The 27,231-nt window shown below is 40.3% G+C and overlaps 1 protein-coding gene across 1 annotated transcript in view; it reads left to right on the top strand.

Annotated features, from left to right (window-relative positions):
• Nucleotides 1–18,952, top strand: part of HIBADH (3-hydroxyisobutyrate dehydrogenase) — a 105,618-nt gene extending 86,666 nt beyond the window's left edge. Inside the window, exons 5-8 of the mRNA XM_029233512.1 lie at nucleotides 4,062–4,195; nucleotides 5,771–5,847; nucleotides 12,937–13,093; nucleotides 17,982–18,952. Of these exons, the coding sequence (XP_029089345.1) occupies nucleotides 4,062–4,195; nucleotides 5,771–5,847; nucleotides 12,937–13,093; nucleotides 17,982–18,140 (527 nt within the window). The 3' untranslated portion in view covers nucleotides 18,141–18,952. The remainder of the gene's footprint in view (nucleotides 1–4,061; nucleotides 4,196–5,770; nucleotides 5,848–12,936; nucleotides 13,094–17,981) is intronic.
• The last annotated feature ends 8,279 nt before the right edge of the window (nucleotides 18,953–27,231 follow it).

Genomic DNA, 27,231 nt, shown 5'->3' with positions numbered 1-27,231 from the left:
TCCGCGGCATGTGGGATCTTCCCGGACCGGGGCACGAACCCGTGTCCCCTGCATCGGCAGGCGGACTCTCAACCACTGCGCCACCAGGGAAGCCCAGTCCCGTATTTCTTAATCTGGTCCAGCCTGCTTCCATTATTTATAGGATTGGCTCAAGCCAGCCAGTGTTTAGCCAGAGAGGCTAAAATTATCCTGGAAAAGACAGTGGCTTAGGTAACCAAATAGGAAAGGACTCAAGGCATTATATAGATGAGGATGAAACTCCCACTTTGCAGATTCAGGTTATAAAGTAGTAAGGCCTTACATTTAAATAGCATTTTATATTTTACAGCATCACATATTCACAGCCACTCTATGAAGAAGTTATTAATGCTTTTCCTATTTTATACACTGCAACTCAGAGAAGTTATGTAATTTGTTTATAATAACAAATAACATAGCCAGCACATCCCAAAACCAGAAATTTCATCTCCAGATCCTTTACTGTTTGTTCCATGCTCATAAATTAATTTACTGAACAACTATTTATTGAATGTATCACGCACTGTGACAGATAAGGGAATGCTGACATAAACATGGCCCAATGCTCACCTTGTGAGTGCTTTATGGTGTCACGGAGGAATTGGGTAAGAAAGTCAAAGATTTTAATTTAATAAGGTGTATAAATGCTGTAATAAAATTAAGCACAGGACATATTTTGGTTTTGTATGTACACTTACTAAAATGTAAGGTAAAATAAATACTTCTCCCAATATTCTTTCAGCTGCCTAATTATATATTCTATATTTTCCTATTTTGGGGAGTGGACCTGAATTAAAATGGCATGGCAAAGTAATTTATGGTTTCTTATTCATAGACATCAAAATATTTATATACAATGTCTTGTGAAATCCATGAGATGTCTTAACACAGCTTTAGCGTTCTAGCTTTCTGTATGTTATTTCAAAGCTCAAAATGGTTGCATTTATTTGGGGATAACTTAGTTCTTAATTTTGCCTTTGCAATGGGACTAGCCTTGATAGTGTCATATGGTTGAATATGCATGGAAAGTTAGAATTTGGTCCCAGGGAATGCCAAAACTTCAGAATTACCCAGTTTAGTCAGACCCTTACATTTGAATGTAGATTATGATAAAGCTGGAAATAATTACACCACCATAATGAGAGGAGGAAGGAGTGGAAATACCACAGACTTCTGAATTAAAAGATGAATTATTCTTTTGTGGTCTTCTCTTAAGTAACTTATCTCTTCTTTTTGAAGTGCATGTTTGAACACGTGAGAAAGTACACCTGTCAAAAGATTAACCAGCTGAGAACCATTGTTGGCATTAATTTTCCTTTAATAAATGACTCTCTGAAGCTATTTAGCAGCCTGTAATCTAGATACAAAGCTATTGACCTATGATGGATGGTGCTGGATTTGTTTGTAAGCTTTGACTTATATCGTCTACGTAATTTCTCCAGGTCAGAGCAACAGGATTTAGAGTGAGGTTGGTTATGTGGTTCAAATTAAAATGGCCATAGAAATTGAGCAAAAATAATTGTAAAACATTAATGATCCCACCGTCTTGGTGAAGTAAATTAGAAACTAACGAAATGACAGTCACTTAAACTTCAACATTATCAGAATGTTCAAATGACACAGATGAGTTAATTAAAAGCATTTCTTATAATTGGGTTTTTGTACATAACCAGTTCCACAGTGTCTGAAAATATTGTGAAGTAATGTAATTTAACCATTTATAAGCATCTCAGGCTTTCAAAACATGTGGGCACTTCCTCTACCAACACTGTTTGGCTAACATAATGCTGACTTCTTTTGCTTTTAATAATTAGTTAAAAATAGCATGAACTGTAAAATAGAAAGGCTAATTGGTTTGGCAGTAGCAAAATATTCACAATTTGAATGAAATAAGGATCTCCTCATTTGGCTTTTTATGTATTAAAAACTGTGTATTCATTGAATAAATTAAATTCAAAAGTAGGCCATTACTTGCAGCTGTGTATATTCGAATGGCCAGGTTTGATACATAGTACAATTATGGTTTCTTTTTTTTTAAATAAATTTATTTATTTATTTTTGGCTGTGTTGGGTCTTAGTTTCTGCATGAGGGCCTTCCCTAGGTGCGGCGAGCGGGGGCCACTCTTCATCGCAGCGTGCGGGCCTCTCACTATCGCGGCCTCTGTTGTTGCGGAGCACAGGCTCCAGACGTGCAGGCTCAGTAGTTGTGGCTCACGGGCCCAGTTGCTCCACGGCATGTGGGATCTTCCCAGACCAGAACTCGGACCCGTGTCCCCTGCATTGGCAGGCAGATTCTCAACCACTGCACCACCAGGGAAGCCCCAGTTATGGTTTCTTTATTCCTAGCTGTACTATAAACAAGTTGTAAAGGCAAAAATTGTACTAATATAGCTCTTCCACACACTTTCCTGGTTGTGAACAACAAAACCTAACTTGAAATTATCAATGAAGATTTATCTAATGCTAAAAGTAGTAATAATGCTCTTGGTTTTATTTTATAGTTAATAAAAATTTAGATGAGTGAAGTTCCCCCCCACTTCCTTTTTAAGACAAGTCTAGGCCATATTTTCTGTGCTGAAGTCGAAGTTGCTTCTCCAATCATTTCCATTAGTGAACATACATCAAACCTTTGCTAAGGAGTGACCAAACCAATGTTAAAGTTTATTTCTTCTTCCTGACATATCACTAAGAATGAATTGCCCAAAAGGTGTACAGGCATACCTCATTTTATTGCTCTTCACAAATATTGGGTTTTTCTATTATATTGTATATAGAATGGATAAACAACAAGGAAGGTCCTACTGTATAGCACAGGGAACTATATTCAATATCCTGTGATAAACCATAATGGAAAATAATTTTAAAAAGAATGTATATATGTATAACTGAATCACTTTGCTATACAGCGGAAATTAACATGACATTGTAAATCAACTATACTTCAGTAATTTATTTTAAAAAGACAAATATTGTGGTAACCTTGAGGTGTCAGATTATGCTTAGCATTTTTAGCAGTAAAGAATTTTTAAATTAAGGTGTGTACATTGTTTTTATAGACATAATGCTATTGCCCATGTAATAGACTACAGTATTCATGTGACTCTCACCTTATTGTAATATTCACCTTATGGGGGTGGTCTGGAACTGACCCCACAAAATCTTCAAGCTATGTGTGCCTGTATAGCAGGAGGGAAAAGAAAAATCAAATAATATTAGAAAGTGCACATCAGAGTAATCAGTCTAGCTAAACAACTGTTTTCTTTACCTTAAAGAACCTTTTTTTTTTTTTTTTTTTTTTTGCGGTACGCGGGCCTCTCACTGTTGTGGCCTCTCCCGTTGCGGAGCACAGGCTCCGGACGCGCAGGCTTAGTGGCCACGGCTCACAGGCCCAGCCGCTCCGCGGCATGTGGGATCTTCCCAGACCGGGGCACGAACCCGTGTCCCCTGCATCGGCAGGCGGACTCTCAACCACTGCGCCAACAGGGAAGCCCTACCTTAGAGAATCTTTACCTACAAAGAATCTTTCCATCTGAAATGCCTACTTGTTTATGGGAGAAAGAGACAAGTCCCTCTCTTTGTAGATCTCATCTGTACATAGTGTGCAGAGAGCGAGCGAGTGAGCCAGAGACCCCAGGTCCAGACTCGGGCAGCTGACCCCTCTGGCTGCTCCCGTGCTGGTCAGGGCACAGGTCATCTTTTTAATATACTTTCTATTACTGAATAGGTTTCTCAGGAGAATAAGAGATGCATGGGAATAATAAAATTCACATTTTAAATCCCCATGGTACTCCATGATCGTGCCAAAATATTTGAGATGAGTACAGAGTTTGACTGAATCTGTATGTCCCCTTTGGCTTATAAGTAACCTGCATGATACTTGACAATTAAAATATTCCAAGAGAGGCTTATGCCTGACATAAATATAACTTGGAGGCAAGGTGTTTTCATTTGGTTTGAGGATTTTCTCTAATTTTATAATATACTTAAACACTTGAAGAAATGTAACCCTCTTCTTCCATCCCTTTACCCCCCAAACTATTCAGGTGTGGGAGCTGCTCGGTCTGGGAACCTCACGTTTATGGTGGGAGGAGCCGAAGAAGAATTTGCTGCTGCCCAAGAGCTTCTGGGGTGCATGGGCTCCAATGTGGTGCATTGTGGAGCCGTCGGGACTGGGCAGGTAACGTTTGCACAGCAGTGACACTGACTTGATGATGTAGAATCAGCTAATGTTCATTTTTCTTTCCTGACCACAATTTGATTCCTCCTTACTCTGTTCAATCTGTGGATTCTTTGTTTGCTCAGAATTTCTAAAATTAATTTGGAATGAGTTAGTTTTCCATCATTCCTGTTGGAAGTAAGCGGAGATAAACCGGTAATTTAAAAAGATGTCAAAAGTTCCATCGTTTCAGTCTTTGACATACTTATCCCAGTGACCACAGAAATTATCCTTAAAACAGCTTCTATATGAAGTGCTCGTGTTATCTGATTTGCTGTTATCGTCCCTCTAATTTTGTAACTGCTCGCCACAGCTCTATTTGTAGTACTGTCGGGTAGAAGTAACCTATGCACTTTAATCTTTTTCTTAAAAAAACAGATCATTTTCATTAAGAAATGTGTTATATCGATTCTCTGATCAGGTAGAGGTGAATGACTACAATGAACTCTGAAATCAAACTGGTTGTCCCCCTCCCACCCAACACACACACACTGTCACTCACTCCTCTTCCTGCTTTGTCCTGGTCACTGGTACCAGCTTTATCTTATTCAGGACTTTGGTATGATCTTAGATATATCTGTTGTCTCCATTCCCTGGTCCAGTCAGTCTCCAGGTTCTATTGATTTTTGCTTCAGTGGCTCTCATTGTTGGCTATCTTGTTCATTCCATGCATTACCTGGTTCAATCTTTCATTATCTCACACCTTGTTTACTGTTCACAGGGCCTAGTAGATCTCTGGATACCAGGTTTACCACTTTGCCAACATTGTAACCAAAACCAACTCCATCAAGATGCTTGTATCATCATAGGTTTCCCAGTTCTGACACTTTGCACAGATCCCTATTTCGTACCACGTCAAATGTGGACACTAGCTTCCGTAGCTCTTGACCTAGTCTTAACTATCAAACTTCTCCTCATTCCTTAAAACCACTGCACATGAGTCCATTTTCTTACTGTTCTCAGGAATATCTCATGCCCTTGCGTATTTATTTTTTTCCCTGCTCTCCTTCTTTCCCTCTCTTGCCTATTTAAATCCTTCCTGGCCTTCTGAGAGATGGTTTCAGGTTCTGCTTCCTCTCTGCACCTGCCCTCAGTGATCTGGTTTCTCTGAACTCCTAACTGTCTCTGTCTTACAGTTTGTACCATACAGTTTACCACTTAGTTGTGTTTGCTTGTTCATTGCCTTTTCATTTGGTGTGTTACTCCTGTTTCCCCAGTTAGAATGTCAGCCTCATTCCTGAAGGAGCAGTTGTGCCACATCAATCAGTATTCCCTGTTGTGCTTGCGCCCATAGGAGTAGCTCAGTCGCCACACTGCAGAGCTCTTCCCTAGGGGAAGAGGACCCCCTCCCAGTCTGCTCTGGGATCTTGTGTTAGGCTCAGAGGGAGGCTTGCAGCACCAAGTGCCTTTCCTCCTTTGAAAGAATCAACAGTTGAATGCTCTTACTTTTAGAAACGTGGAATAGGGTGAAGAAATCTTCCTGTGAGTTATAGCTTGAAAATAAAGATATTTAATATGTACTCAATTTATTTTCAGGCTGCGAAGATCTGCAACAACTTGCTGTTAGCTATTAGTATGATTGGAACCGCTGAAGCTATGAATCTGGGAATCAGGTTTGTTGAATAGTACATTTTCATATACTAACAGTTTTTATGAGCTTTCCGTTTTGATTTTCTGATGTTGAAAACAAATGTTCATGAGAGATAAATCAGTTGATCCAGGAACATTGTGAAAGTATTTCATTATTGAACTTTAATAGACTTTGCTTATTGGACGACCAATAGGACCCTGGAGAGCATGAATGCTCTCTGCCATAAGCCATAAAATGTATTGTGCTTTATACTTGAAGTTACATTATCCTTTTTATATGGGAGCTCCATTTCTTCTATTATGTCGAAATGCAAGAGACACTTTTACTATAAAATTTAAACAATCTCTGGCAGTGTAGGACACATTTGTATAAAATACAGTTTTAATGTATAGTGAATTCAGGTGTTATGCTACCATGTGACTGGTTTTATGTATCTATTTTAAATATAGCCCCCAAAATCTACACTAAAAGGGTTCTTGGTTGTTTATTCTCAGGATAAACTGGATGGCATTCATACAGCTGCAACTCGTATGCATAACTCTTTTCATTTTAACTTCCCTAGGGTTCTGTTACTTTATATTAAGGATATGTCTTTTCATTGAAATAAAAATGGCATTCATACTTTGCTGAAAGTGATTCAGGAATTCAGTTTTTCCTACGATGGTGATCATCCTTTAGAATGCTTAAGGTTAATGTCTTAATTTTAGCCTTTAATCTTTTGGGTTAGGAATGCTACATATGATTAATCACCTAATTAATTTTTGGGGTGTTTTGCATTTCATGAATATAATAAATATACATTTCTTACTTTAGAAAATGCTTAATGAGAAAGATGCTTTTACTGAGGTGTTTTCTTCACACGTCCCCAAACTGCTTGCCAAATATATCACAAATCAGAATAGTGTTTCATACCATAGCTTTTGATGAAAGCAATAAAAAGAGCCAAAGTGCTTGAGATATTTTTTAAAACACAGTAATGGATTCACATTTCCTCTTAATTACCATATCAAGATGCTGTTGTTTTATTGAATTGCCCTTGTCTCAGATGTTAAACTGTCTTGACCTATTAAGTTGTCATGTTGTAATTGAGACAAAAGAGGAATTTGCTTTGCATCAGCGCTAATTGGTTTATCAATATCCTGTACCATTTACATTTTAAAATTGAATGTCTGTAAGATGGTAAGGCATATCTGTACAAAGCCTTAATAAAACTGGTGGTATATAAGAAGCTGTTCAGAGTGTTATGTCTGTAGTTTAGGCTATGGGTCACTTATCATAATTGAAAAACCGGTTACTAGTAACTTGTTTTTATGTTCATCCTCTAGATTAATTTTATGGAGGAGGAAAACGTAAATTTCTGGAACCAAAATTGCATACAAAATTAATTGGTGTTGACAGTAGGATTAGAGCATTAGTATGCATTTGCATCTTTAGAATTTTATTTTCATTTTTCTGGATATAAATGAGTATATAATAAAAAAAGTAAAAGCCTAGGTTATACTATACTGAAGTTTCCCTCTCTTTTTGCCAGTTTATTTTATATTCTGCTGCTTACTTTAAACGTCACTGGATCAGAATGTTCCTTAGGCATCCTCTAGCATTCCTCAAATAATTTTCCTAGCAAAAGTCTTATTAGATCATTCTAAAATGAAGTTTTTGTACAATAAGTGCTTATGGAAGTCTAACTCCAAAAGCCAGCTAATAAGGAATAGTATGAAAATCAGTTGAATCAAATGAATAAAATGTATACAATGAAATGTATACATTGGCTACTAGGGTAAGTTTATTATCAAAGAGAAAAGAAAGTGATAAAATTCCAAACAGCAATATTAAGAGCAGAAGCAATAAATAGATTTTCCCTTATTGTTGGCCTTGATCCACTATGACAAAAACAATATTTAGAAATATGAAACTTTCAATGTTTAATTTTTCCAAAACTCTATTATTGTTACTGATGTATATGTGTGTAAATGAAATATTTACACACACACACACGTCTGAACACAAAGCAGGAACTCATTGCTTTTACTTAACTGTTACAATAATTTGTAAGTTTATGGTGCTCTACATTGTACTAATGAATTGCTTATTTTCATGACATTAGGATTTTATCGGTTTATCTTACAGAGATTCTCAGTGGTTTGAAAGTCCTAAAAATGATTGCTTCTGCTATTGTCTTTTCTCCATGGTTTACAGACATGGTTTAAAATGACAGGAATGTTCTCTAATAGAGTATAGAGAGCGGCCACGATTTATTGAGCATTGCAAGGTGAAAGAGAAAATTGGCATCAGCAAGCATAAATTCCCAAGTAGTAAATTCCCACAAAGTAGTATAGCATCAAAGTGGTTCAGCCACATTTATATTCTGTTCACTCTGAAGTAAAAATTTTTTTAGAGAATTAATGTCAACATTTACAAATTGAGTTACCTATTCCCATGAAGTGATCGTTTCTGATTAATTTCATTCTCATAAGTCAGGGTCTTTTCTTGAACACTGACGTTTCCCTTTTATAAATAGAAGAATAAAACCTTATAGTTTTAAACTGTTGACCCTATGATCTTTTACAATGAGTGTTTATGGATGTTAGTGAGATTTTTAAATGCTATAAAAAAGTAAAGCATAAACAATATTGGTATACAACATATTTAGAAATTCTTTTTTACTAGAACTTTCTGCCTTCTAATTGGGATCTATTTAGGACTCAGAACATAGTTTTATGGTACTGAAAGGGCCTTACTTGCGTTAGAGAGGTTTTATTCCCGTGCACCACATAAGAATAACATTGGTAATATGAGTTTTGTTTTTTTGTTTTCATTTTTGTTCTGCCGGAAATTATGTTTTTTGTTTGGTTTGCTTTTTTTTTCAATATGGGCGGTATAACAAGTTGTATGCATTGCCAACAGGGCCCAGGCCCCTCTAGCAACAGCCATATTGTCTCCTTCCACCAAAAGAAGCTTAAAACAGTCAAACTTCTAGAAGGCCGTTCAAGATGAGAACTTTCCCACAAGCATAATTTTAGCTTCCTGGTTACTTCCCTAAGAAGGTGTTGCCGTTTCATTTAGGTGATGACTGAAACCTCTTAGTTGTATACCCTGATAGATATAACATATGGCAAAAGGTTTATAATAAAGGTTTGGCCAAATTTCTTATTAAACTGATAGGATGCCATCATGTTGGCTGATTAAGTGACTACCCATATGACCCAGTGAGACTCAGGGCAGTGAGTGTGGGTGTCTGTTGATGACCACATCCCAGCTCTGCCACAGACTTAAGCTTTTTTCATCTGTAAAATGACAAAAATAATAGTATCTATCCACAGTAGCAGTAGTATCTGTTGTGAAGAGTAAATTAAGTCATCCATGTAAATCTTTTAAAACAGTGCCTGATACATAGTAGGTGCTCAATACATGGTAGTTATTGACGTGATGGTGGTGGTGGTTGGTATTTGAATTGAATTGTACGTTAATGTTTTTTCTTTATAACACTTCTCACTGGCTAGCATTATATATTTATTTGTTTGTTTATTGTCTGTCTTCCCAACTAGAATGCAGGCTCTATGAGCTTTGTCTGCTCACCACTGTATCTTTTTTTTTTTTAAATAAATTTATTTATTTATTTTTGGCTGCATTGGGTCTTCGTTGCTGCACGCGGGCTTTCTCTAGTTGCGGAGAATGGGGGCTACTCTTCGTTGAGGTGTTCAGGCTTCTCACTGTGGTGGCTTCTCATGTTGCGGAGCACAGGCTCTAGGTGTGCGGGCTTTAGTAGTTGTGGCACGCGGGCTCAGTAGTTGTGGCTCGTGGGCTCTAGAGCGCAGGCTCAGTAGTTGTGGTGCATGGGCTTAGTTGCTCCGTGGCATGTGGGATCTTCCTGGACCAGGTCTCGAACCCATGTCTCCTGCATTGGCAGGCGGATTCTTAACCACTGCGCCACCAGGGAAGTCCCTCACCAATTTATCTTAAGAACATCCCTGGCATGTAATAGGCACTCAATGAAGATTTGTCAGACGAATGAGGTGGGGGTCGGGGGGCTCTTCCCCTGCCTCAGGTAAACGTTACTGGGCAGGTGTCTTAACTGGCCCACTCCTGGAGGGCAGGCACAGCCTCTTCTTAGATGGCAGGTCTGCGTAGACATTGGTGAATAACGGAATGATTGATTTAAGTTGACACAGTCTTAGATGTTTCATTTCCAGATCGGTTCCTGTGATACAAACATCTCAGTTTAGGGACATTGTTTGCTTTGTTCTTACATAAAACCAGACAGTATAGATACTTACAGAGACTATAAGGTGAACAAACTTTTTTGGCCCTTAAAAGCCTTGGTTACAGTGAAGGCAAACACTTGGCTTCTCTTTAATTTTTCTTATAGTTTATGCATCATTTTTACTTCTCCCAAAAGTTCATTTAAAATTCTTGTGTTTTAAAGGTGAGTAGATTTGACACAGTGACGTTTATTTGAGTTGCGTTATATATGCGGTCAGAGCAATGAATTCATTCTGTTTATATCAGAGAACATTCCAGCAATTGTAAAGCCACATGCATGCATGCACACACTCTCGAACCACATCCAGTGGCAAGTTATTATGGGGACTGACAGACTGTCATCCTTTTGATGGCTTGAGCTGTATATCTCCTGAACAGCAATGGGGCTCTTATGCAGAAAGTATCATATGTTCCCAGCCAATTTACAGGGAAACAGCAATAACATTTTATCATGGTTGAGAGCCCAGTAGCTGCTTCCTATTAAACTTGCCCTTTCAGATACCTGTCTTGGATTAATTTGTTGATTTCAAATGAAACTCAGTCTTCTCCAGTGAAGCATGACGTTCTAGGATAGACTCCCTGAATGACAATTACTGTGTATTCTAGCTGGTTTCAGACCATTACAAGCCTTGGGCACAGTGGAAGACAGAGGACTTCAGTAACTGATTTTAATATCATGTCTAATTTTAACTGTCAGTTATATATATGCCAGTGAAAGAATCCTCAGAAAGATGAAATGCAAAACACTTCTAACTTGCTCTTTTTAATGATACACTTTGCTGTTGGGGGGTTGGGGAGGACTGGAGAGGGAGTAGCCATCTCCTAAAGAGAATCAGCATGGTGGGGAAGCATCGGATTTGAAAAGTGAGCACATAACAACTGCCACCTCATTTTTGTGTGTGCCCCTCAGGATGCTTCTAAATAGTAATATGTTCACCAAAAAAAGTTCCATAAATCAGCGCCAGTATTTTTCCTTGACATTCAAGAAAAATGAAATGTAGCGTTTTACAAAGGATAATAAGCTTTGCTCCCATTTTGGTGAGTATTATAGACAGAGTATGAATTTCTTTAGCAATAAAGAGTGTTGTGAGGCACTGTTGAGTCTAACCTGGTAGGTTATAAGGAGGGGGAGCATCTCTGCTGCTTTGAATGTAATGAGCCATTTTAAAAGAAAATCTAAATTAGGAAGCCTGAATTATATTCCAAATGGAAGGTAAAGACAGTGTTTTGGGGTCTTTAAAAATATCCCCTGCTCATAGAGCACATTAGACATATACATTCTTGCATATTTGTGCTTAGACAATATATTTGCAGTTATAGCAAATTAACTAGTTGTTCATTTGTGATTTTACTTTTCACAATTTTTGCCTAAGTGCATTGGCTTTATCTTTTCCTAAGTCATCTGTTACCATAGCATCCTGATAGCCTAATTATATTTGAAAGGGGAAAGGAAGCATCAGTAGCAAAGTGTACATGTAACAAACTTGGATCTTTTTAAAAGAATGAATGAAACCATCAGGTTTCTTTCCAGCAGTGTACAGTTGAACAGAATGTATGACAGCTGATTTAGATGGAATCTTTATCTGTTATAATCTTTAGTAAAAACTGCTCATTATAACACGGGCTACCATGTGAGTTCATCTTCATGGCATGCCATATAGTATTCCTTGAACCACAGCTGCTCCTTGAAAGCCTGATTACATAACAGTTGTATTATGTGGTAAGTCCGTACACATCCTGGCTATTAGCCCTAGACCCTGCTCGAGCATTGGAAAAAGGTTTTACTGGTCATTCTATTCTGATCTGGAAATAGACAGACAATTTTGAACACACAAGTACTAAGCAGCACCCCAAAATGCACAGTTCGTTTAATATTTACATGTGTCTCTGTTTAATCTTTTTTTTTTTTTTTTAATTCTGGAAGGGATTGGTTTTAAGAAAAAGCAGAAAGTTTTATCTGAAACTTGATTCAAAGATACGTAGCAAAACTGTGCTTCCCAGGCTTCACTAAGATACTTGGAATAAAGTAATAGAGCATTTTAATTCTACGTTTTTTCTGGGTCCACATTGAACAGCCGTTTATGCCATCAGCTCAGTGATAGAACAAATGATGTTTCCGCTTGGGCAAGCTTTGTTTTATCAGGATCAGTAACCTTATCAGCAGTTGACCCAGAACTATAATGCATGTCTCTGAATAGATAGCATATGTCACAACTCTGTGCAGACTTGCTTCATAAGCAAGAATGTCTAATGAAGATTTAATAAATAAGGAAAAGTTTCCAGCAAGAAATGTCTTCTTTGATAACGATAACTTCCCTGAAGCTCATTTTACTGCTTGTGGTTCATCTCTTGCATTTATTCTCTCATAAGAGCTAAAGGAATAAACATACATATAAATGCATCCACATGGACTCCCATGATACATAATTTAACTGTCAGTATTTCTTTCTGAAATACATCACTTGTGAGTAAAGACTGTAGAATTTAGATGATCATCTTGGCTTAAGGTTCTTACGCGACACATAAATGCAATAATGTCCAAAAGACTAGAAAACCCATGTGTGTGGTAAACCAACAATACTTTTATGTAGTCGTATGTTATTTCTTAAAAGCTGGGTAGTGCAGAAGGTTTTCTCTCAGTGCAAAATGTCCTGGCTCAGAAATGTTTAATCACTAGCTTTTAATACCCTATAATTTAAGATTGGATTCTTCATTCTAGTCAGTCTGCTTAGATATTTGAAGACATATCATAAATGGAGAGAGAAGATGGAGCATCCTCACACATAAATAATCACACGTGACTTGTATATTTTGACATTTAACACTTCTTTTCTTTGACCTTCTTTGACAGGTTAGGGCTTGACCCAAAACTCTTGGCTAAAATCCTAAATATGAGCTCAGGACGATGTTGGTCAAGTGACACCTATAATCCTGTTCCTGGGGTGATGGATGGAGTTCCCTCGGCTAATAACTATCAGGGTGGATTCGGAACAACACTCATGGCTAAGGTATGGTAAATGCAGAGACTACCCAAGAGAGCGGGGAAATGTTTAGTGGTTTCGTTCTCCTTCCCTCCTTTCTCTCTCTCCCCACCTCAGCCTACCCCCACTTCTCCCCTCTCATAACAAAGCATACGTCTATCCTAGAAGGCAAGATTACTAAACTAGTGACCCAGTCACTGGAAATTATTTAAAACTTAGCGTGGATAAAAACCTTTTATCTTGTTCATTTTTAATCCCGGCCTTTCAGATGAGAAGAATAGGCTGGGATTTTTCTTTTGTGCTTGGGTTTGTTTGTAATGTGAGCCGGTAAAATGTTGTTCTTCATCATAAATTTACATTAATTTACCAAGCCCTTAGAATGGAAGCAGTAATAAGCATTTTCCGACGGTTAATAATGTAATGACATTGGATATACATATCACAAAAGAGAGGACCTTTCGCATGATGCTAGATATCTAAATACATCTTCCTACTTTAAGAATATATACATTTATGTGTAAAGTCATTTGAAAAGCAAATTGTTGGCCTCCTCTCATTTGTGATCTCAACGTTAGAAAATACTTTTTAGACAAACGACTTGCAGATTTTGTGTAGAGCTTATTCCCTACCCCACTCCCCACACCCCTGCCATTTACTTTTTGACAGAAGTAATAATATGTACAGTTGTATACCGTATTCAGCTTATTCTCCTTCATTTCCCAGGATGTTTCATCCATTCTACTTCTCGGCTGTGCCTTGAATTCACCCACTTGCCCTCTCTAGCACTACCAGTACCCTGGCTGAACCTTGTTTAGATTCTACAACATCTGCCCTTAACTGGTCTCCTGGCCTTTCATTCTCATCTTCTTCTCCAGTTCATTTTCTGTGGTAAAGAGTGGACTTCCTAAAATGTAAAACCCTGATTATGTCATCTCTCCTGTTAAGTCTCTTTCATGGTTTCCAGTTACTTGTAGATTAAAGTCCATCTCTGCACATTGTCTTAAAGGCCTTTGCTCTCCTCACCAGCTCATTTCTGCCTTCCCACCCACCTCCTCTGCTTCAGCCACACTGAACTCGTTTGGCCTCTTGTCCCTTCTCCCTGGCAGCCCTCAACGCCTGCTCTTCCCTCAGCCTGCCTCTTCCTTCCTTGCCCCTCCAGCCGGACCCCTGGCGCATTGTTGGCTCACTTTAAATATTTATTGGATGAAGCAATGTTTGAAACTATGTTTCTTATTTTGTAGTTTTATTTCTCCTCGTGTTTCATTTAAGAAAATATTTATTTTTATGCCAATCTGTACCTTGTATTTAGGTTTGTGTATCCTCCACACAGGCTTTTGTAAGTTGTGCTGTGTTGCTCTTGTTGCAAACAGAAAGTAGCTCCTTAAGTGGATTGTTTTCACAAAGCTGCAGGGTCGTTTATTAGGGCACACAGAAGAGTGAAAGAATCGCATTTATGCCCAGTTTGCTTTATGTACATGTATGAAGTGGGTTGTGACCTGTTAGCTTATTTGGTTCCTAAAATACTGCTAATGGCTCCAACAGAGGAAGCAGCTAACAAGTAACGTGTAAGCAGTGCTGGCTTTATTTGGGGACTCTCCTCTACGTCACACCTTTACTTCCATCATTTTCTCCAGTGTCCCTGCCCAGGAAGAATCTGCTCCTGTTGAGGTCCTTTAAAATTATTTTCTTGATAATAAAAGATAGCATAAGACAGTACAGTAGTAAAACATATGGACATTCCTGTTCTCTTTTGCTCTTTATAAGTTGTCATTTCCCTTATAAAGAGCAGGATTTCTGAATTTTGCTTAAAATGAAAGCATTTAGAAAGGAACTTAAAAAACGCTTTCATCACCTCAGATAGCTGTTAGCAAAACATACCATAACTAATTAGACTTGTGTACAGAAATTGATAGAGATTAAAGAAGCCCCCAACAGTGCTACATTGATTAAAGCAATCATACCTGCTTGGGCAGATCAGGCCTTTACTTACTAGGAGATATTTTGCTCAACTACCATTAGATCTCATTGTGTTGGGGGAGATATGTTAATGTGTCCTTGAAGTAGAGGCTTATACATTTATTTCTAGGTCTTTTTTTTTTTTTTTTTTTTTTTTTGCGGTACGCAGGCCTCTCACTGTTGTGGCCTCTCCCATTGCGGAGCACAGGCTCCGGATGCGCAGGCTCAACGGCCATGGCTCACGGGCCCAGCCGCTCCGCGGCATGTGGGATCCTCCCGGACCGGGGCACGAATCCGTGTCCCCTGCATCGGCAGGCAGACTCCCAACCACTGCGCCACCAGGGAAGCCCTATTTCTAGGTCTTAACATCATAAAATTCTAATATATTGTGTGTATATAATCAGAACATAATCAATACAAAAACTAGATCTTTCTTCTAAACCCCACAACCTAGAAGTCTGTTTCTGATGGCCACTAAGGAACAAATTATGGAAAATTATGACCACTCTTATTACTCACCCAGTGTACCTGTGTCCTTGTAATATGAAACGATTTGGTCCTCCATTAACTTGTTGAAACCTTTTGCAATTGTTTTGTATTTTTTTCCTGAACCACCCACTGAGCTCATGAATTCATAAATATTTTTATTTGATTAGTGAAGTGGGGTATTTGTTTTTTTCTTTTGTTTGTTTTTTGCGATACGCGGGCCTCTCACTGCCGTGGCCTCTCCTATTGCGGAGCACAGACTCCGGACACGCAGGCTCAGCGGCCATGGCTCACGGGCCCAGCCGCTCCGCGGCATGTGGGATCTTCCCGGACCGGGGCATGAACCCGTGTGCCCTGCATCGGCAAGCGGACTCTCAACCACTGCGCCACCAGGGAAGCCCGGGGTGTTTGTTTATTTTAAATTATATGTTACAAGCTTCAAAGGATACCTTCTTTTCTAACATTTCAGGATTGACAAGCCACTTAGGATTTTATAGACTAAATCACCTTTCCTTTTTTAGAATGTCCACCCTTTAAGGTAGCAGCCACCAAAGCTATTTTAGCTTCCCCTTTTTGGTTTTATTAGCTCTTATTTGGGATATTTACTTGCCCCTTTGAAAACCTCTAATAGCCTTTTCTTCTCAATAGCATTGTCTTCTCCTCGATATGTTGTGTTTACTCTAAGTTCTTATATTCTAGTTATACTACTAGGTTAAAAATTATAGGCAGTCTTTCTATGTAGATTTTCTGTCATTTTTAAATAAATGCATCTTGCAGATGTGCAGCAAAATGATGTTGACAAAAGAGGCTTATCTGCTTGTCTGGGTATAAGCAATAATGTAGCTGTCCACATTTGTGAAGTGTGTGGGTAATAATTAAACTTGCTTTGTAGTGGAAGCTATAGAAGACTTTAAGGTTAAGTAGATTTTCCAAATCTGTGGGTTTACATGTGAAAATTCTACAAGTAAGCACAAAATACTGTTAACACCTATAGCATCATAGATATCCAAGAGGCTAGAGATTTAATCCATTCTTTAAACTTTGCTTATTTTTCCCTTGAATCATTTCCTCCTTTGAGTGGATGGTATCAGTAACTACTCCGTTATCAAGGGTGTTCCTCAAAGAATACAAATAGGCCTCATCTTGCTTCTTGTCTTCCTCTTTCATGGCTTGCTGGCTTTTCCATTGGTGGAGGAAATGAAGATGGTAATGGTAAGAAGGAAGTCTTGGTTTTGCCACTTGTTTGCAGCACTTATTTTATCACAAGTGAAATGTGGGGAATATTGTTTCAGTTAACCATGCCTCCATTGTCTTCCATCTACCCCCAGATATTTCAAGGTTGGACAAGATTCCATTCTTATAGTAGAGGATACCATTAACTACAGTTTAACTATAAAAGATTCATAATGTTAACTTTTGTCTATTTTTAAACAATAGACAATAATAAGTTTTCCAAAACTCTCTGAATGAAACATTAGCTCTCAGAGATGTTAAAGTGTTGTTGTGAAGCTGATTGTCTGTTGCACTTGAAAGAAAATCCAGCTTCGTCTCCAGACATCATAAAGCTTCCGTGTTGCACCTCTGCCATCCCCAGTCTCATTTCCCTCCCCAGCCCCTTGCTTATTCTAGTTCAGCCTCATTGGCCTTCTTACTGTTTCTTGAGCATCCAAGCCATGCCCCCCCCAGGGGGCCTTTCCCTTGCTCTTCCACCCACCTGAAACTCTCTTCCCCCAGCTCTCCAAAGAACTCACTGCCCCCTCACATTCAGATCTTAGGTCAAGTGTCTTTGCCTCGGGAGGTCTTCCCTAAACATCTCATCAATCAGAACTCTCTTCCTTCCACCCCACCCCTTGCTATATATGACTTTCTGACCCCTTACCCTGCTTTATTTCTCTTCAGAGCACTTGTCATTGTCTGGAAGTTTAGTATTTGTTTTACTGTCTATCTTCCACGCTGGATAGTAAGTTCCTGAGAACAGTGACTTGGTTTTATTATCATGACTGCATATCACCAGGACTTAGAACAGTGCCCAGCACACAGCAGTTGTTAAATATGTGTTGACTTAAGAGATTGAATGGATATTTTCATCATTGATAATTTCATCATGCTTAATTTCATAATGGGGTTTGTCTTAGGCTTACAGTCTTCTGTAGATTTGAAAAAGCATTTCTCTGTGTGATCTCACCTGGATAGGAACACCTGGCCGAAGTCAAAACAAAACAGATAGGTTTTGTGGAGGGTGGAGGAGTGGAGAGACCACTCAGAAATCAAGGTTTCTCTCTGGAGCAGTTTTGCAGCTATAAGAAAGGGCGTATAAAAATATATATATATAACTTAACATCGTGCTTGTAAGTATCTTATTTTTTCAGGCTTCATTTTTTCTTCTTTGAAACCCAAGCATTAGGAGCCACAGTTCTGAAGTGAGCCTTAACTACCAACCTCAATGTATTCCCTCCGCCCTTGTTTGACTTAGGATCTGGGATTAGCACAAGACTCTGCTACCAGCACGAAGAGCCCAATCCTTCTGGGCAGTCAGGCCCATCAGATCTACAGGATGATGTGTGCGAAGGGCTACTCCAAAAAAGACTTCTCATCCGTGTTCCAGTTTCTACGAGAGGAGGAGACGTTCTGAGTTTGCCCTTTGGCTGTGGACACTGTTGGGAACCAAACTCTATCTTGGAGCCTCTTATAGCTCACTCCACAAGTAAATGGGCTTAATCAAAGGTCACCTGTCTGCTTTTGTTTGTCTAGTTCACAATAAACCCTGGGATTTTTCACCCATTTTTAACTGCTTATTCTTTTTACCTATTTAGCAAACACATATTATCTGAATTTTTTTTTTTTTTTTTTTTCTGCAAGCCACTGATGGTCTCTGCTAGCTAGCTGATTGACCTTTTCCAGAAGTTTGATTCCTGAGCATCATTAGCTAAAACACTGCCTACTCCAATCAGGATATTGTTTACTCCACTTTACAAATAAAACCAATTTTTTTTTCCCACAGGATAAAACCTCTCCTGGAGGAAAGAAAAGAAATGGGTGTGAGGAAAGGAGTTAGAGAACGGGGAAGTATAGTGAATTACTCCCTGTGTCCCTCAGAAAGTTTGCCCTGTTAACCCAGTGGTGGTATTCTTGCATTCTGAGGTTACTGGTTTATTTTCCAGGACTTGATAAAGCAAGAGAGCTCCTTGCTGCATGCTGTGTAATTTGGACTCTGTTACATTACCGTGGTGTGCCGCTCTTGTAACAACTCCCAATACTCAGCAAACTTAGTTTTTATATTTTTGCTTCCTTGTACATTCTTACTACATATTTTTTGACTTCAAAAGAATGACATCCTTAGAACTGTTTCAGAGCCTACGATGATATGTGCTTTAGATAATTATTATATTATCCTAAATATAACCATATTATTTTGAATTCAAATAAATTTCTATGCTGATAATACTTTCTTGGAGTTTTTGTGTCTTCCTAACCATTTGGTGAACAGTCAAATGATCTGACAAACTGGTGTTGCAGACTAATGGGGAAAGGATGAGAAGGAAGGGAAGGGAGGGGGGAGGTCGAGAGGAGCCGAGTGTGAACTGACCGGTGGCCAGCCCTCATCCTACTGCTCTAACTGCATCCTTAACAAGAATTTGTTTCAGTGTTTTCTGGGTTGTGGGTGCTGTAGGAATTTGGCCTGCAATAAATGAAATATGTCCCAGTAGGGAGCATAGTCGCCACTTTCCTCACCACAGCCCCTAGAAATACTTCAGGCGATAGGCCTAGATACCAGATTTAGCAGAAGGACTGCTATGTCCATCATTTTCCTGGTGATCAAAAATTCCAGGCATTAGTGTAAGTGCTGGGGCTGCAGTGATAAGCAAAACAGATAAAATCCTGCCCTTGTAGACCATAAATTCTGGTGTCTCGCATGTGTGTGTGTGAGGAGGTGTGACAGACAAGAAATAAATGTTTAATGTGTATGTCAGGTAATAATCAGGACTAAAAGGAGAAATAAAGCAGGGTAAGGGGGATGGATGGGGAGTCCTGGGGTATTTTATTAGGGTGGTAAGGGAAGTTATCTTTGTAAGGTGGCATTTGAGCAGAGATAGGAAGGAAGTGAGGGAACAAGCCATGTAGATATCTGGGGAAAGAACACTGTAGGCATACGGAACAGAAAGTACAAAGGCATTGAGGTAGGATAATACCAGATATGAGGACCAACGAGGCTGTTAGTGAAGTGTCATAAAATGAGGGAGGCCAGATTGTGTAGGACCTTGGAGGCCATGTTAGGATGTTGGCTTTTATTCTGAGTGAAACAGGCAGTGTGTCAGTTACCAAAAGCAAAAGCTAACTGATACACTGCCACACCCCAAGTTTGGTGGTTTAAAATAACAAACGTTTATTATTTTTCAAGGTGGGCCGTGTTATTCATCTGACTAGGCTAACTCATTTGGAGCTGAAGCGTCTAGTTTGGCCTCACTCAGCAGGGACAGCTGGAATGGTTGGGGCTTCTGTCCACATGGTCACCCATCCTTCAGGAAGCTAACCCAAGTTTGCTGACCTGGTGGCAGAAGGTTCCCAGCAGCAACATAGGACAAGACCAAATGAACAAGCGCTTTTTAAGCCTCTGCTTGCTTTATGGCTGTATTGTCCCATTGGTCAAAGTAAGTCACCTAGCCAAGTCCAGAGTTAGCATGGGACAGGGACTACGTAAGAGTGTGGACACAGAGGGGGCAGTAGGGGGGCGATTTTGCAAACACCGTAATATCATAGTCAGCCCATGGAAGATTTTGTTCGAGGATTGATGTGCCCTGAGCTACTTTTTAGAGGGATCACTCTGCTGTGGTGTGGAGAATAGACCCTGGGGCAAGGGTGGAAGCCAGGAGGCCAGGTAGGAGGCAGTTATAATAATCTAGGTGAGACGTGATGGCGGCTGGGACCAGAATGATAAAGATGGGAGGCGAGAAGTCGTCAGATTCTGAACATAAAAGATAGAGCCACTAACTGATGGATGAGGAGAGAGAGAAAAGGAGGAGTCAAGGACGACTCCAAGGTTGGTGGAGAAGGTGGAAGAAAGGAGACCATCTTCTGTGAGAGCAAGATTGTAGGAGAAGAATTGAGGGAGGATCGGGGGAGGTATAGGAGAAAAAAATGAGGGGTTTATTTGAGGAGCCTAATAGACGTGTGGTAGAGAAAAACAGGTCCAAAGACCAAGCCCTGTGTTACTCTAGCTTTTAATGGTTGGGAACATGAGGCAGAACCAGCAGATGAGACTCAGTGACCAGTAAGGTAGGTAGAAAAACAGTTCTAGGAACAGTGTCCTAGAAGCCAAATGAAGACAGGCTTTAAGGAGGGAATGCAAGTTTGTATCAAAAGCTACTGATAAGTTGAGTAATATAAGGGCTGAGAATCAGTCATTTGGATTTGGTGAAATAGAAGTCGTTGACTCTGACAGGTGCTTTGGTGGAGTGTTAGAAATGAGATTGGGAATGGGAGGAGAGAAACTGGAAGAAGTGAATAGAGACAAATTTCAAGTTTTGCTGTAAAAAGAAAACAGACAAATGGGATAGATACTGGTAGGGAACATGGGGTCAAGGGAAGTTTAATTATATTTTTAGGATGGGAGATGTTATGGGGTTATGCTGATGGAGGTGGAATGATCACATAGAGGGAAAAAGCAATGATGCACAAAAGAGGATACTTGCTAAGTGGTATCTTTGAGTAGAGAGAGGAAGGGTAGAAGCATGGATGGAGCTTTAAAAACTAAAACCCGGCACAGACATCATGTGTCAAGCTGCCAGCATCTTATATGAATGATAGAGTGGTATTGTAATTAATTATACAGTTTTTCAACAGAGAATAATAAATCTTAGTGCTGGAAAGTACTTTACTGACCTCTAAGCCTTACCCCTGTAGGTCACCCTCCTGACCATTAGTTTTCTCATGTATAAAGTTATCATAAACAGTGTAGCCTAATATTAAGTGCTCTTTTGGAAACTTGAAACAAAACATGAGTCAAAGACAATCACAGGTGTTGGCAAGCATGTGGAGAAAGTGGAACCCTCATACATTGCTGCCAGGAATGTAAAACAGTGCATCCACTTTGGAAAATAGTTTGGCAGTTCGTCGAAAGGTTAAACATGGAGTTACCATATGATCCAGCAGTTCTGCTCCTAGAAAGTGCTCAAGAAAAATGAAAATATACATCTGCACAAAAACTCGTACATGAATGTTCATAGCAACATTATTCAAAATAGCCAAAAAGTGGAAACCAATCCAAACATCCCTCAACTGACGATTGCATAAACAAACCGTGGTATATCCATACAATGGAAGGTTGGCCATAAAAAGGAATGAAGGGACTTCCCTGTTGGCGCAGTGGTTAAGAATCCGCCTGCCAGTGCTGGAGACACAGGTTCGAGCCCTGGTCTGGGAAGATCCCACATGCCGCGGAGCAGCTAAGCCCATGCGCCACAACTACTGAGCCTGCGAGCCACAACTACTGAGCCCGCGTGCCACAACTACTGAAGCCCGCGCCTAGAGCCCATGCTCCTCAACAAGAGAAGCCACAGCAATGAGAAGCCCATGCACTGCAACGAAGAGTAGCCCCCGCTCGCCACAACTAGAGGAAGCCCGCATGCAGCAACAAAGGCCCAACACAGCCAAAAATAAAAAATAAATTTATTGAAGTACTGATACACACTACAACATGGATCAACTGTGAAAACAGATGCCAAGTGAAAGAAGCCAGTCACAAAAGGCCACATACTGTGATTCTATATGAACTGTCAGGGAAAAGGTGAATCTGCAGGGACAAAGTAGATTAGTGGTTTCCAGGGACTAGGGGAGAGGGACTATGGGAAGTGACTGCTACTAGGTATGGGGTTTCTGGGGTGATGAAAATGTTCTGGAATTAGTAGTGATGGTTGCACAACTTAGCAAATGCATTGAAAACCACGGAATTGTACACTTTAAATGGTGAGTTTTATGGTGTGTGAAATAACTTTGAAAAAGAAAAACTAAGGAAAAGTCATGAGTTAAGATCCTTCTCTATTGATAAGTGGTTCTCAACCAGGTTTTGCCCTGGGTGACATACAGCAATGTCTGGAGACATTGGGGGAGGGGATTCTACTGGCATCTAGTGGTGTAGAAGCCAGGGATGCAGCTAAACATCCTGCAGTGCACACGACAGGCCCCCTCAATCAGAATAATGTCAATAACAGGGAGTTTGAGAAACCCTGCTCAGGTGTATATTCCACAAGTATCTTAAACTCAGTGTGTCAGAACCCAAGCTCTGCATCCTCCCCAGCAGACCTGCTTTTCCTCCTGGTTCCTGTCCCATCCAGGTTCCCAGGAGCCATCCCTGACTCTGCTCTCTCCTCCACCCACTCTCCAAAGTGAATTCTAAATCTCTGGTGCCTACTTCGCACCCTCATGGATTCCTGTCTAGAATACTTCTGTCTCTTTGTTGTTGCTTCTCTTTTTCTCCTAAGAGCTTCGCTGAGGTATAATTTTACATACAGTAAAATTTGCTCATTTTAAATGTATGATTTAGTGACTTTCAGTCATCACCACAATCCAGTTTTCCATCACTGCCACCCCCTCCCTGAAAAGTCTCATTTAGTCACTCGCATTCTCTCCCTCCCCCAACCCCGAAGCTACAGGCAACCACTGATCTTTCTGCCTCTGTAGATTCGCAGCTGCTTCTTGGGCACCAGTCTGGTTCTTCCACAATTCATTTTTCACCCCGCTGCAAGGGAATTGGAAGGCTGAAATTCACCTGCATCAAACTTTAGTCTCGGGTGCAGTGTGAACCCCGCAATTTCACGCTCTGGCTCCTGTTTTACTTCACCAACGCTGTTGCCCTTTGCTTCCTCTATGGTACCCTGTGGGCAACAGGTTGTGAATCACAGCACTTGCCATTTCCCAAGCATGCCATGCTTCTCACACCTCAGGACCTTTGCACGTGCTGCTTCCTTCACCTGAAACGCCCTTCTCCTCCACTCCTGGCCGACTGGCTCAGGCACCATATCATCTGAAAGGCCTTCTTCGGCCACCTCAGGCTGAGTCACTTCCCCTATGTTTCCATAGCTTTGTTGATACAAGCCTGCATCATAGGACTTCTTACATTATGTTTGCATTATGTTCATCTGTCTTCTACAACAGACTGTGAGCTCTTTGAGGGCACAGAATGTGTCTTATTCAGCTTTGAGTCCCCCTGTTGAGGACAGCACCTGGCATTGAATAAGAGCTCAATAAATGACCAAGTGAGTGGAAGCGGCGGCATTGCATTTGTGTTAGGTCAACTACAAACTGCATGAACTTTTCCCTGAAAGATGCTTCCTTAGCAGATCAAGTTTATTTTCCTTTGGGTTATAAATGATGCAGTTTGCTAGACACAGAAGTCTTGCAGAGTGTGGATCTTTTACAAAGGTTTCTTAGTCAAAAGGTTAGCATATGCTGTTTGAAGAAACTTACGGGGTCAAAATACACATTTTTGATAGCAAGCTTTAGTCTCATGTTTTTATGTACTTTAGTTTAGTCAACTTACGTGCAGATAAAGCACACATATTCCCCTTTAAGGAGCACAGCAGTTCCGAATGGGATCTTTTATACCGTGCTGCCTAGGCCTTGAGGCATAAGGTAAATTTCATAATAACACAAGTTTGATTTATTCAAGGGGTTCTGTGAATACTTAGGTGTTTGAGAGACTCTTTTGCCATCCTAGTGATCTGACACCATGTTGATGGAGCATATGCTCAGGCACAGCTGGGTCCATATGTAAGGGAACCCCAAATGGTTTGGGTCTACTCTTTGGCCATTCTTCTCATTGCAGGGATTTTGATCTTGACTTGTTTTCTAAGCACTCAGAAATGTGTGCGGTCTGTCTGCTTCCTATGGTGGGTGCGGGTGGGGTGAGAGAGAAAGGCAAACGCGGGCAGAGAATGGGGGGCGGTGTTATCCAGGTGCATAAATCCTACCCAGGCTACTGTCCGAAGCCTTCTGCTGCTCAGGAAAAGCGCACAGGTTACCACCAGTCTCAGCTGCAGTAACTGACCCCTTGAGCATTCTCAGATGGCCAACCAATGGGGAGTCATCTGCCTGAGTAGGGTTTTTAGCCATCTTTCAGTTCAATTGAAGAGGGAGCTTAAGGACATCACAGGGATTTGTAACGTTCCATGCAAGGTGTCAGGCCCATAAACCAGCACGTCCATCGCGCCGATGTGCACGGGGAATCGTCTCTCGTCTGTGGCAGAGAGATTGAAGATGACCTTTTACTATTTAATTGTATTCATCATTTAATAATTCAAGAATACCTAAAAGGGATGAAGACTTCTTCATTCAGACTAGAATTTGACTCTCTCAGAATGTTAATAGGAAAATACAGTGAAGCTGAGGCGCTTTGCAAGCAGCCTGTAGGGAGTGACTTCAAGTGTCCTGGTTCCCAGAGTTGCCCCTGGCTGGGAGACAGGAGACCTGCGTTCTAGCCCTGGGTCAGCACTCGCCTGTCCAATATCATGGGTCAGTTTCCTTCTGTTGAAAATGAGGGCATTGCACTGATCTCCGAGGTTTGTTTTAGCTTAAAATTCTTATTCCTCTTAGTTAAGGGTTTAAGAAAATGTGAGGCATGTGCTTCTGACAGTTTTTGGACTCTGTCTGGTTAGGGATTATTTATTGATCATATAGCCATTTCATGTATTAGGGTTTTTTTTTTTTATATATAGCTGGGAATAGATTCAGAGATCAATACATTTTTATTAATGATAGTCCGTCATGCCTGGTAAAGAGATGGCAAGAGAGCTCATCTAGAATGAGCCACTTGAATAAACCTGACACACACGCTTAGCTCCGAGCTGCATTTTGGCAGGCCTCTCTGTAAAATAATGACATTGGCAGAGGGAGAGACTATGGAAACCTTCCTCACAGCCAGACTCATAAAATCAAAGGGCAGGTTTGGGGTGTGTTTCTTAGCCTTGGCTGTATATGCAAATCCCGTGACTTTTTGAGTGTAGCATTTTATCTTCAAAAGGACAAAATTTGGCATTTGCTATAGTCATTAAAAATGATAAATGCCTAAAATGCTTGAGAGTTGGGATTATTGTAGGTTAGAACAAATATTGTTTCAGGACCAAACGCTATCCTACAGTAGAAAACTTCTCACTGACATTGTCAAATCAGAAAATAAAAAATCCTTCATAATTTTCCCTTTAAATCATAGGAAATTGGGCATAATTGTCACCAGTTCTCCTTATAAAAATGTACGGTCTGGCCCTTTTGGAGGTGGATTACTCCTCCTGACTCTGAGAAGAGATAGCTTTGTGCCCTGAAAGGGTTAACTCACCTCCAGATGGAGCTTCTCAGCCCCTCTGAGCAGAGCTCAGATGATATCAATTTTGCTATTCTTTTGCATTTGTTTTATGCCTGTTGAACTTAATTTTCATTCCATTTATGGATAGAACTTGAAATAGTCTATGGTAATTTTAGACAATTTGAAGCCTTTCTCCAGAAATTTCACATTAGAGTTCCAATCTCAGAGACCCTAAGGGCAAATGTAGCTTTAATCCCTCTCTCCTCTTAATGACCTTAACCCTGACCCCAAGCCTGCTCTCTATAAGTGCCAAACATGATTCATTCTCCTTGCTTGATTCAGTTTTGTCCCTTTAATGAGCCAAGATGACCAGGGGAGACCTGATAGCTTATTTGTGCTAATATAAGTATGCTCTACTAGTTAACTCCTAACTCATGTATTTGGCTTTTACTTTTGCCTAGAATTGACCCTTTGTCTCAGAGATGAAAAGTCCATATTTTAGACAAAGGAGATGCAAACAGTTAACATTAACAAGCCAGTCAGGAGACAGACACTACCCAGGAATGAAAGATAAAGCAAACTGCTGGAGAAGGAGGGAGTCTTTGTATTCTGTGCCTCTGCACACAAATATGTGTACCATGTTATAGATAACAGTACAAACGTTCATTAAGAACATATTTTATTGTGCAGTTACGCCCTAATGTGCTGTTTCACAGAACCACTTTCCTCTTCTGAGTTGTAGGAGTCATGTCTCCAGGTTAAATAATTTTGTGCTTGCGACTTTGCGGTCTGAATGTCTTATTTCTCCAGTCTCTGTAACGTAATTTCTGATCCTGTTTGTGTGTGCAGGAATGCTTTTTAATTTTTATTTTATTTTTTTTTTGTGGCACGCGGGCCTCTCACTGTTGTGGCCTCTCCCGTTGCGGAGCACAGGCTCCAGACGCGCAGGCTCAGCGGCCATGGCTCACGGGCCCAGCCGCTCCGCGGCATGTGGGATCTTCCCGGACCGGGGCACGAACCCGTGTCCCCTGCATCGGCAGGCAGACTCTCAACCACTGCGCCACCAGGGAAGCCCGGGAATGCTTTTTTGACATGGTTTTAATACATATTATCTGATTTTTTTTTCAATTTTGCAGCGGCATACATGGGCCATCAAGGACGCTTGAAAAGTGATAAGCAGGAAGAGACTTTTAAAGAGATTTACAATAGGTTTAGTTCCCCTGTTGTCCGCCTCTCCACTTTCAGCCCAACTCATTTTGGGTTGGTAGGGGTCTGACCATGGGGTTCTGACAAATGTATTTTTATCCTTGTGAATTTATGCTTGCCTCAGTGTCCAAAACAAAACACTATTAAAAATTGATATGACTTTGAACAGTGGCTTGATCCCTGATTATGGCCTTTTCCGGCCATCCCATTTAATTTCTGGCTG

This window comes from Monodon monoceros, unplaced genomic scaffold, assembly GCF_005190385.1.
Source record: "Monodon monoceros isolate NGI ecotype Baffin Bay Population unplaced genomic scaffold, NGI_Narwhal_1 Super_Scaffold_2, whole genome shotgun sequence".
Lineage (NCBI taxonomy): Eukaryota > Metazoa > Chordata > Mammalia > Artiodactyla > Monodontidae > Monodon > Monodon monoceros.
This window is presented reverse-complemented; position numbering and strand designations above follow the sequence as displayed.